This window comes from Chlamydomonas reinhardtii, chromosome 4, assembly GCF_000002595.2.
Source record: "Chlamydomonas reinhardtii strain CC-503 cw92 mt+ chromosome 4, whole genome shotgun sequence".
Classification (NCBI taxonomy): domain Eukaryota; kingdom Viridiplantae; phylum Chlorophyta; class Chlorophyceae; order Chlamydomonadales; family Chlamydomonadaceae; genus Chlamydomonas; species Chlamydomonas reinhardtii.
Window position 1 is genome coordinate 3818727 of NC_057007.1, and position 10534 is coordinate 3829260.

Here is a 10534-nt window from a genome sequence, read left to right on the forward strand (position 1 = left end):
GGCAAGCCCTGGCCGCAAATGCGCGCGATGCCCTGACGAGCCGTTTCCGAAATCACCAATCACACGCGAACTGGGCCGTTTTTGCAACCTGCTGCATCCGCCATGTCAATACTGCTGGCTGATGGCTGTGCCGGCTCCGACTGGCCCGCCACTGAACGCCTCGCTAGCTCGGCCCCGCCCTCGCCAAACGCTGCAGGCGCCAGGCGCCAGCAGCGGAACAGCGCTGCCCCTAGCATCATCATCTAGCAATTGTAAGCAGCAGCAGCGGCGGCGGCGGCGGCGGACGCGAGTGAGGCAGAGTTCACGGGCTGCTGCTAGTTGGCGCCGGCGCGCCGGCGCGCCGGCGCGGCTGCCGCGCGGCTGCAGCATTGCTAGCTGGCGCGCTGCTGGCGCGGCATTCCCCCCCCGCCCCGCTACAGCCGCTGCGCCCGCTACGCCTGCTGATCCTCAGGTGGGCCGTGGGCGGGCACCGGGCTAGCTGCAGCAGGGCGCTGGTGGTAGTTGGTGATGTCGTGCGCGCACCATGCATGCTTGCAGCAGCCGTACACGTACGTGCGTGGCAGGACGTAGCAGGGGAGGCGTCGCAGCGGCAGTAGCATGCAGCCGTAGCAGTGGAGGTCCAGTCCCTGCCGCCACGAGCGAGGGCGCAAACGCCGCCATCATGCAACCGTAACCCCAGCCAGTCCCTTCATGGTCAGCCCAGCCATGTTAGTTACTCGCGCGTCCCGTCGGTTACACCTCCTTTTCTCCCCACTTATCGCCCGCCGCTGCCGTCACCGCGCGCAGGCACCGCGTGCTTGCTTACCGGGTACAACCGCGGCCGCGTGCGCAACCGCACGCACTGCCCTCCTCCGCCACTCTACCGCCACCGCCGCCGCCCCACCGCCCCGCTGCCCCCAGTCTCCTCCGCGGTGCGCGCATCGTCAGGTGCGTCAGTGTCGAGTTGTTTGCAGTCCGCGCAAGAGTGGAAGCGGTACGTGTGTGCTGCTTTGGTTGCGGCTGGCAGGGGGGCATTGGTGGCGGGGTAGCTAGGGGGGGGGGGGCTGCGGTGCGTGGCCACCTACCACCAGCCGCCGCCCAAGCGCCCTTACGCTTCAGCAGCAGGGAAGTATGTACGGCGCTCATCCGCTTGCTTGCTTGCTCTCACGCACCCGCTGTCTCATGTATAAGCAGCTGCGTACATGCCCTGCTTCATTCCTTCATCACAGCCCCACCCGCACCCGCGGCCCTCCCCCCGCCCCCGGGCCCCGCAATCAGGGTCACGCCGGCAGGAGCCGTAGCTGCAGCGCCAGCCACGACAAAAGCTACAGGCGCGACAGGAGCTACAGCCGCACAGAGGGCCGCGGCGCTTCACACTTACAGGTGGGGCGGGGTAGCATGCATGGACATGCTCAGCTGTACGGAAAGTGCTTGAAGACAAGTAGCTTTCGCAGTGGATAGCTAGGTTGTGTGTGCCTTTATATAATAGATTATTGTGATGGGGGCGGCGGTGCATGAACGGTTGCGTCTCAAGAAGTTGAAGGCGGACGCGGTCACGCTGACAGCCTGGGCCCTGGGGAGGCCCTCGCGGAGCGCAACTTCCAAAACCACTTCGGCCTGAACTAACTCGGCGAGTTCACACTACTCACCGGACCTTGCTCACCGACTTCAGGCCGAGGCGGTGGCTGAAGCTGCGCTTAACGAGCGCCTCCAGGAGCTGAAGGCGGATGCCGAGAGCCTGGTGGAGGCGGTGGCTGAAGCTGCGCTCAGCGAGCGCCTCCACCAGGCTCTCGGCATCCGCTTCCAGCTCCTTGAGAGCCGCCTGCAGCGGTGTTTGAGGCAGGGGGGCGGGTGGAGCGAGCGAGGGGAAGCGGGGGGCCAGGCAATGTTGTCGGGAGAGGTTGGCTGCGGCGTGCGGGCACAACCGCATCTGAACAGCAGCAGACTCAGCGCACAATGCAAAGAAGGCATCACAAACATCAACGCATCCTATCATATATCTCCTAAAACCGTTTGTTTGCAAGCTGCGCTTTGTGCGTGGCCCCCGCCGTCGCGCGCTGACCGTATGTGGTCCTCCACTGCACGAGGAGGCGAAGGCCCAGCAGATGCTGGCGCACAACGTGCCGCGGCACGTGTTGGCCGACAGCTTAATCGGCACGTTGTGCGCCAGCATCTGGATGGGCCTTCGCCGCCTCGTGCAGCTCGAGGGCCTCCATGGCGGCCTTTTGCAGGGCCACCATGTTGCGGACTCCGACCAGTATTTGAGGCTCGTTCCTCAAGCAGGACTCAAAGAACCCGATCAGCTTGTCGAGCACGACAAGGTGATCGTGTTTTCTTAGTCCTGCACGAGGAAGGAGCCCCAGATGATGGACGGAGTCCGCAGCCTGGTGGCACTGCAGAAAGTGTGTGCGATGGGACAATGTCAAGGCAGGTGCCACTCCCCGCCTAGGCTGATGGAGTCCAGAGGGCCCCAAAACCTGGGGAGTGGGGGGGAGGCTGAAACCACCGGAACATTTGTCCCCAGTGACGTGCGGTGTAGCAAATTGTCATGAACAATTGTGCGCTCTAGCATTTTGACTCACCCGGGTGCCACTTCGCAAGTCCGTGGCATGAGAAACTCGTTTGGGGGAGGGGGGAAATGTTCCGGTGCAGTATGTGTGCAAGGACATGCACATTGCATTGGCACCATAAGTGCAACTAAATACTGCGGTAGGATCTGCGCCAGGCGACTCCCCGCCGAGCCCTCCGACAACCACCTCGGCTTGGAGTCGGCGGTGACTTTTGACGAGCGACTTCACCTCATCATGCGCGCATGCACCGAACGGTGGTCAAGCTGCAACGACACCCCAGCAGCAGGCACCTAGCTACCCATATATAGGTCCGCCGGCGCCATGCTTCTTCCGGTGCAAGCTGCAAGCAGTTGCCGCGTACGGCGTGATGTGGGTCGGTCGCCGCCGCACCGCGCCGGCTCAGGCGTGCGGCTCCTGTGTCCGACCAGTGGGCTATTCAATCGGCCCTTCCGCCGTGCTACTGCCGCCGCCAGCCACCCGCTGCTGACCCGCTCCCCTCCCACACAACTCCTTTCTCCCTGCTGCCCCGCATGCTGCTGGCCGGCATGCATCTGCGCTGCCCTGGCCTGCGGGCTGTGCAAGCGCCTGGAGGCGATGTCATCCGCGACAACTCCCACCACCACTCCCGCCGTGCAGTGCGCCGTGCTTGCTGCTGGGCGAGGCGGACGGGGTGCCGACGCTCGGCTTGGAGGGCGTGGCGGAGGGAATGGCGGAGGGAGTGGCAGTGGGAGTTATCGCTTCGGACATCGCCTCCAGGCGCTTGCGCAGCCCGCAGGCCAGGGCGGCGCCCTGCTTGCTGGGCTGGTGTGGGGCAGCTGCAGAAGCTGCAGCAGACCCGCGCGGCGGGCACCGTCGCAGCCGGCGTCTATTGATGCCGCTGCTGATGTTGAAGACCATCCTGGAGGTGCGTGCCGTGACTTGCCTGCGGCTGTGGCCTGTTGGGAATGTTTTTGCTTTGCGCGCGCAGGGGTGTGTGTGTGTGTGTGTGTGTGTGTGTGTGTGTGTGTGTGTGTGTGTGTGTGCGCGCGCGCGCGTGCGGGCGGGCGGGCGGGCGGGCGGGCGGGCGGGCGGGCGGGCGGGCGGGCGGGCGGGCGGGCGGGCGGGGCGGGCGGGCGGGCGGGGCGGGCGGGCGGTGGCATTAATAGGGCACCTGCATCCGCCTGTACCGCTGCCCCATTGGTGCCGCTGCCCCCGGAGCCCGCCCCGTACATCCGTGTCGCCCACCCCTGGTGCCGCTGCTGGTGCCGCCGCCGCCTGGTCCCTTGCCGGTGCCGCTGCCTCCGCCGCCTCGGGACCCTGCTACTGGGGCACCGCTGCGCCGCTGCCCTACCTCTGCCGCCGCTTCGCCGGAGGACGCCCCGGCCGGCGCTGCCGTCCGTTCCCACTTTCGCCGACAACGAGGACTCGCGCCCACCGCCGGGCCGTCCCCGGGACCCGCCTGGGGCGCCGCCGCTGGTGCCCCATTGGTGCGCCCGCCCGCCCCGCCTGCCTCCGCTACTGGTGCCGCTACGGGTGCCGCCGCTGGTGCCGCGCCTCCCCGGCCGCCTCCGTCCGCGGCCGCGGCCCTCCCCTACGCCTCCACGGCCACCTTCGCCGCCGCGACCCCTGCCTCCGCGACCACCTTCCCGAAGAGGCGCGGCGGGCACCGAGGGCACCGAGCGAGGGCGCCGGCACCTCCAATGCCACGCCCACCAAGCCGCGCGTCCGCGCGCTGGGGCAGCTGCAGAAGCTGCAGACCCGCGTGGCGGGCACCGTCGCGGCGGGTTTCCAGATGATGCCGCTGCGCATACTCCAAACCATCGTCAAGGTGGTGAGCACGCAAGGCGCTCACCAGCATCTGATTTGCCGTGCGCGTAACGGCGCGCACCACGCCGCAAATGGAGCCGCCGCTGCCGATCACCACCTTGACAATGGTTTCGAGCATGCGCAGCGGCATCATCTGGAAACCCGCCGCGCCACGCGGGTCTGCAGCTTCTGCAGCTGCCCCAGCGCGCGGGCGCTCAGGTTGGTGGGCGTGGCATTGGAGGTGCCGGCGCCCGGCGGCTTGATGGGCGTGGCGTTGGGGATGCCGGTGCCCGCCGCGCGCACAAGCGGGAAGGGTCGACGCTGGACATGCGTGCGTGTGTATGTGTTGTGCACATGTGTGTGTGTGTGTGTTGTGTGTGGTTTGTGTGTGCTGTATGTTGTGTGTGTGTGTGTGTGTGTGTGTGTGTCTCCCTGTTTGAATGTGTGTGCGCACTTGCTGTCGTAACTCTGTCGCGCCCATCGATCGGCGCCGCGCCGTCGACGCCGGTGGGTGCTGCTGTATGTGTAACTACCTGCCAGCAGTTAGCTAGGGGTTCATGCATGAGGGTCGGTTGGACTTCACTGTGTGGCGAGGGGGGCAACCCTGAGCTGGCAAGGGGCCATCTAGCAGCGAGGGTCGCAGTCCTCATGCATCACTTCTTTCGCATCTGACTTGTGTTCTGCCCCTGTGCATACTGCAACTAACCTGCCCATACATGTGCGGTACAGGGCGCCGTGGTCCGCATCGCCGCTGCCGCCGCCGCCGAGGAGGACGAGGAGAACGTCGCCGCCACCGCCGCAGTGGAGGAGGAGAATGTCACCGCCACCACTGCCGCCGCCGCCGCGGAGGAGGAGGAGGAGAAGGAGAAGGCGTGAGCTGTGTGCAGCGTAACTTACGGCGGCGGTACCCTGCCAATGGCCCACGCCTTCCAGCAGCGGCACAGCAGTAGACTTAGTGGGCTGCAACCAGCGAGATCGCAAGATGGGAGTGACGAGCGTGTATGTGTGCTTGCAAAGTGGTGTGCGTGCACGCATGTCCTTGCTTGTGTGCGTGCCTTGTGTTTGGTGATTGGTGCGGCGGGCACGCCGGCAGGTTGCGGTTTAGTGTGTATGAAAATGTGTCATTTGTCTTAACGCCGGGTCACTACCTAGTGCCAGGCAACATCAGCGAACATGGATGGTGTGGGGAGAATGGAGCTGGCAAGAAAGAGTATCATGCCACCGAAGCTCACAAACATTGCGAAGCAAGGCACTTGCTGTACTTTGTGAGCCGTGGCGCTAATAATGTAACCCACACACCACTCGGGGAATGGCCGGGGCTTCAGGAACCCGACTTTTGCTTCAGGGCTGCTTCAGGGCTGCTTCAGGTGTACTGAACTGCCCCCTGAAGGCTTCAGGTCTGACACTGCCAACAGGCCGGAAGCACCATATATGTACAGCGCACTGAAGCATTTCTTGTCTGTAATTTCGTCATATCACATATGTTATCACAGGTTTTGCCAGAGAATGGAGAAGAGGATGCGCACAACATTCACGGTCGCCTACCATACGTCAACCGCTGGTCTCCGATGTTATAATGATGGAACTTTGTAACTTGATCGCACACGAGTAATGCTCTCATGGCAGTTCTTTAATGGCGGGCACGGCCTCGCTCAAGTAAGATGCCTCACTTCAGGAACATTGCTTCAGGAATGTCTGCTGTTCGCGAACCAGCATCATACGAGCTACTTTGTATAAGTAAACAATGCGTCCACAGAGAGTGTGGCGTGAAACAATCATGCAAGGGCTCACAGTAGTTTTATTGAGTAGTCCTCCATCTGCTGGCCGCTACATACGGTATGCCTCCACCGGCAGGAGGCTGTGCCTCCCCAAACACAGCGCCGGCGACATGAGAAGGCACCAGACACTCGGGCAAGGATGGCATGCATGCCGTGCGTGAGAATTACGGGGTGCAAGCTGCCTGACACAACACCGGTGGCCCCACATCTGAGCGTCACCCTTTTTGGCATGGGGCATGCCAAAATGGGTGATGCCAACCACACAAGGCATTGCCACCACCAGCTTGGGCCTGCCCGCCCCCCAACTCGTGCATTGTGGGATATAGGCTATAACCAGCTAACTATAAACGTGGGGGGCCATGGCTTGGGTCCCCTACATGTGCCCAGACCCTAAAACCCGCCACTATGGATGACCACGCACCGCACACACGCACCTCCGTGGCCCCTACACCATCGGCAGGAGGCTGTGCCTTCCTAAACACAGCGCCGTAGACATGAAAAGCACCAGGCACTTGGGCAAGGATTGCATGCCTGCTCTGCCAATCGTGCGTGAGAATTACGGGGTGCAGGCTGCCCGGCTCGCATGGGTGCAGCATGGGACTAAGCCAGCAACTGACTATAAAACTTCTGAAGCTCCATAGTCCGCTCTATTGTATTCTAAACCTTACTACTAAAACAAATTCTCTAACACGTTTGAATGCCCACTTGCTATACTTGAGCGAGCATTCTTCTTGTCACCCCCGACACTGCCTTGCTTGACTCTTAGACAGTTCTATGATAATTAAATATGTGCAGGAATACAATTAAATGAGCTCTCTGCTTGTGAACGGCCAGTGGAGCTGCTACAACGTGGTCAACGCGGTCACCTTCGTCGCTGACTGTGGCTGTGGCTGTCCTTACATTACCAGACGATAAGTATACGTCCATGTCCTAAATTCATCTTGTTGTCTTGTGTTGACGGAGTTCTTTGTGAGGACTTGGCTCGCAGTCGCACGCATTGGGACCCGCTCACAACATGCGTCGTAGGTGTCTGCTTTGCATTGCTGGGTTTGAGTTGCATGGTGTTTGGCCTGCATTGCTTGTGCCTGACTTGTATTGACCGGTGTCGGGCATGCTTGTCGCTGTCCACAGTTAATAGGCTTTTGCTTCATGACTCACACATTTACTGACCTCATTATAGCCTGCAGGTATCAAGTCATGGCCAGGAGTAGAAAGTGGAGACATGGGCGCTGCTCGGTGCATGCTCAGGTTTGGTGGAGCGCGTGCTTAGTCAAACGGTGGTAAGGGGGATCACAGTTCGGTGTCTATAGACACCTCTCATGAACACTGGTTGCGGGGATGGGTGACGGCCTGAGGGGGGGCTTCAGGGGGTGCGTGCTTCAGGCCCTTCATGAAGCGCTTCGGCATTTTTCCTGATATAGTCGTTTCCTGAAGCAAACATCCTGAAGCCTTAACTTGTGACTTTTTCCTGAAGCAAGCCTGAAGCAAGCCTGAAGCAGGCTGGTTCCCAGAGTGCACTCTGCTGGTCGGTGTAACCTTTCTCGCTCCGTCTGCTGCGCCTGTGCGTGCATGGTGGCTGCGTGAGCTGTGCCCGGCGCCGCGGCGGCACCAACACGACCGCAGCACGTGCAGCACGTGCGTACGACGGCGAAGGCGCGCGTCCGCGGAGACCCAGGAATGATGCGGGAGGCGCTGGGCAGATTGCATTGGTTACAAGAGGGACTTGCTGACGCGAGTCGCGAGCGACATCTGCTCTGGACCTCAGGGACGTGCCACCTGCAACGCCGACATCCTACTCTAGTAGTAGGCTTGCTCTCGTAAGCTGGGCAGCATGCACGCGGCGTCGTCACGCAGCTGGTGCATGCACCTGCTGCTGAGGACGCGGCCGCACCAGGACGTGGACGTGGACGTGTAGTCGTGTAGCGCCCGACTGCGGATACCTGAGTGGGACCGGCGGCGTCAGCGGGTGGAGGGCGGGCGGGCGAGTCAGCAACAGAATGGCAAGCACGCTGCTGCCGTGTGCGCCACCCGGACGTGTAGTCATGGATGCGGCAGGGGCTGGGTCAGTAGGGGCGGCCGGCAGGTGGCAGGTTGCGGGGCCGGCCTGCCTGTGCCAGCCGGGCGCAGTAGTATGGTAGTTGCAGTTCTCTCGTGCCGCCTGCAAGCCCACTCCGCCTTCCGCTCTGGTCTACGTACGCATTAGTTCCGCAACACTCGTCAATAGTTTGGGTTGGACCTATCTGCGGTATTGGCTGTGGGTAGGGGCGTGCGTGGGTGCATGGGCTAGGCGCATACAGGCGTGTGGCCGCTCCCAACTCGGTAGTTCTCACTACCACGACTCACGGCGGAGGTTTGCACAAGTTGGCGCGTGAGTTATAAGGATGAATCAGGTTCGGAACTGGCGTGCGCGTGGCAGCCGACCTGACGCCGAAGTGGCAGCTGCAACGGGACAAACACAGCCGCAAAACAGCGGCCGGCTTGCTGGCACTGTGTGCGGTGGCAGAGCTGCAGGGTTGGCGTTAGTTAGTTGGGGCGTGGGCAGGCGGCTGTGCAGCCCGCGGCGCTCTGCGGCGTGTCTGGACGAGCCCAGTTTGCCACTACCGCCATGCAAGTGGGCGGCATGGGTCCGCGTAAACATTCGGCATGCACGCGCTGATACCTGGCTGGCCGGAGCGACTGAAACTGGGACTGGGTTCGATGTAGGAACCTACTGGTGAGCGAGTGTCGTTCATGACTGTGTGGCCGAGTGATGTGGCAGCCCAACACAATGTCAACTGGCCGGAAGCCCGCCAGCTTGGGCGTTTGGGAACGAGAAGCTGGGAAGCGGGAAGGAAGAGCAGCGTCTTTGCAGCACATGGACCCTTGCCTGACTCTTTCTTGCTTGGCCTTTGCCTCTCCGTATGTGGCGCGTGTAGCGGGCGGCGTGGGAGCATCCTCACTTAATACCGTGCTACAAAACCCGACAGAACTAGAGCCGGATGCATCCTACTCATCCTGCATCATGTCCTCGCCGCGCGTACGCAAGGTCGTGCACCTCACTCCAGATGAGATGCCTTCCCCCTGATGCCTTCATTACCTCGTGTTCTAACGTGTTCTATTGCCCTTGGGCTACCGTGCCGTTTCCCTTTCCAGCGCACCTACTTTTGCAACTCAACTCTGCACCGCTTTCCATACTCCAACTCTTCACATACCGTCGGTACCGTGTACCGGTACGTCCGTGCATCCCATACACGGTGCCATACCGTTTGCACACGGCGGTGCCGACGCACACGTACATTCTTATACTCAGTACTGGGTGGCCGTACGCGCAACCACCACCAGTAGAAGTTGCGGCTACCCGCGGCTGCAAGCCCTGCTGTCGTGGTGCACAAGGAGCACGGCCCGCCCCAGCGTGCAACCGATGTCCAACATTGGCGTACCATGCCGTGAACACGACGCTTGCTCGCTGCTGTGCATCGGACCCACCAACAAAACAGCCTGCATGCCTGTGAGCACATGCATGCCAGCTCCAGGCTCCTTGCGTGCGTCCGCAACAACTCCTAGCTACGCAAAACGGAGCGGGGGCATGTACTGTCACCACGGCTGTGGGTCCACCCAGCTTAAACCCGGGCGCTACCTGGGCCCTGCACACGCCGCCACCGCAGCCTGCACGTATCTGTCAACACAAGGACTGGCGAGAGCACCCCGAAACGACGGTACTCGCACATCTCCACTGGAAGCAGCAATCACAAAGAAATCAAGTCCCCGCCCCCGCCCATTCTTATTCAGCCACCCATGTATTGTGGAGGAGACAGCTCTCACTCTGTACCTTGCGTCACCACTTCCTTTCCAGGACTGAACATTTCCACAATCCACCCCTGCAAACTCCATTTTGGACACTGCGCTTCGAGGACTGAACACTGCCAAACCAGGAGTACACAACTGCGTCATCACTAGGACCTCGCATCAAGTGTCCAGCCGCCACTCCTCCCTCATGCGCATGCAGCTACCGTGTTCACAGCAGTGCAAGCATAACCATTTCAATTTGCTCCGTATGTCTTTTCCCTCCAGCAGTCAAGTCCCCATGTATGCCGCGCTTGACGCCACCTGCGGTGGCCGGTGGGGAGGCCAGCCCTTGCCACTTCTCTTCCGAGCAGGCCGCACGACCATTCTGGGATCGGGTGCGAAGCCCAAACTCTAATGCTCACATTGTTTATGCTGGCGAGTTTAGCGACTAGCAGCGCGCATCAATATCATTCACGCGCACCTCCGGACTTTCCACGTACTGTCACACCACGCGGCGCCGTTGTCACGCCTTCACTTGACCACACGCAGCACGTGCACTACACACACACACACACACACACACACACACACACACACACACACACACACACACACACACACACACACACACACACACACACACACACACACACACAC

General features: G+C 61.7%; 2 protein-coding genes across 2 annotated transcripts; both read left to right on the top strand.

Moving 5' to 3' along the window:
* On the top strand, positions 1 to 2602 carry CHLRE_04g229776v5 (uncharacterized protein). The gene is made up of 5 exons (XM_043062092.1): positions 1 to 251; positions 367 to 451; positions 787 to 927; positions 1258 to 1362; positions 1545 to 2602. Exons 1-5 carry the CDS (start codon positions 122 to 124, stop codon positions 1603 to 1605), a joined length of 522 nt encoding a protein of 173 aa, XP_042925444.1. The 5' UTR covers positions 1 to 121; the 3' UTR covers positions 1606 to 2602.
* A 78-nt stretch (positions 2603 to 2680) lies between these two features.
* Positions 2681 to 5939, top strand: CHLRE_04g229800v5 (uncharacterized protein). Its single transcript, XM_043062093.1, has 3 exons — positions 2681 to 2918; positions 3365 to 3453; positions 5064 to 5939. Exons 2-3 carry the CDS (start codon positions 3421 to 3423, stop codon positions 5208 to 5210), a joined length of 180 nt encoding a protein of 59 aa, XP_042925445.1. The 5' UTR covers positions 2681 to 2918; positions 3365 to 3420; the 3' UTR covers positions 5211 to 5939.
* The last annotated feature ends 4595 nt before the right edge of the window (positions 5940 to 10534 follow it).